The sequence below is a fragment of the Wasmannia auropunctata genome, unplaced genomic scaffold (assembly GCF_000956235.1).
Source record: "Wasmannia auropunctata unplaced genomic scaffold, wasmannia.A_1.0 LD316483.1, whole genome shotgun sequence".
Classification (NCBI taxonomy): Eukaryota; Metazoa; Arthropoda; class Insecta; order Hymenoptera; family Formicidae; genus Wasmannia; species Wasmannia auropunctata.
The window spans coordinates 1-959 of NW_012046407.1; the positions used below are offsets into that span (position 1 = coordinate 1).

The window sequence follows — 959 nt, forward strand, 5'->3', positions numbered from 1 at the left end:
TGCTCTTCCGATCTATTTTTCAATAAAATTTGAAACATAACACATTAATATATGTATTAATAAAGTGCCAAATTACAAGTGGATCGTATTTATACTTTTCCTGCAATCCAAGCTCAAAAAATCTTTATTTTTCAGGCTGATCAAAGTGTCCTACTCCCTTAAATTGATAAAAAAATAAATACGAAAAAAGCCCGCACATACTTTCAAAGGGATCCACTCGTAACTCCTGACGCACTCTGAGAGCCTCTTCGATGTCCTTCTTTTTCACACATTGAATGCCCAGATTTGAAAAGGAAACAATCATATTTCCCGATGGAATTTCTACCGTACAAACACCCTGATTGCACCTCTCCTTACCGACGATATTGTGTGGGTGAGGTCTGTACGGGGCGTTTTTTGTTACGCAAGACACAACCACCTTAGCGCGACCTTGGTAGCCCACGATCTACAGGAATATCATAAACGTGTGTAAGAAACAAGAAGAAAGACTCAATGAACCTTCAATCCGAACGATTACAACTCACTCGTATACTAGGGAATGTTTTGTTCTCCGATGTACTGTTGACACCAAATATGCTGCCGGCCGAGCCTTCGCATTCATAGCGAAATCGTAATGCTTTGGCCGGCTGTTCTAAAATTTCAACGTGCGGCTGCTGATCATTATCTCCGATAAATTCAGTATCGGCTTGAATGATGTCAACTAAAAGTAGTGTTCGTTGAATAAGTTGTGGAAAACTACACTAAAGTACACAAAATGTGCTAAAAATACTTACGGATGTCACTTAATGTATCTTCATTGGTGCCTTCCATTGTAAATCTTTAATACAATGAATTTTGTCCAGCTGAAATGTAATTATGAGTATACCAATTGGCCATATGGTTTTACATTTAATTGCAAAAAGTAAATTGAATTTCTCTATTTATACTTTAGCAATAAAAGTACTTGTACTTGAATACTC

General features: G+C 37.1%; 1 protein-coding gene across 1 annotated transcript; it reads right to left on the reverse strand.

Moving 5' to 3' along the window:
• Positions 1-201: 201 nt before the first annotated feature.
• Positions 202-842, reverse strand: LOC105460743 (embryonic polarity protein dorsal-like; the record flags this gene model as incomplete). Its single annotated transcript, XM_011707242.1, has 3 exons — positions 774-842; positions 525-700; positions 202-445 (listed from the first exon to the last, which is right to left on the reverse strand). Coding segments are annotated over exons 1-3 (457 nt in total), but the record flags the coding sequence as incomplete, so codon positions are not given.
• Between the last annotated feature and the right edge of the window lie 117 nt (positions 843-959).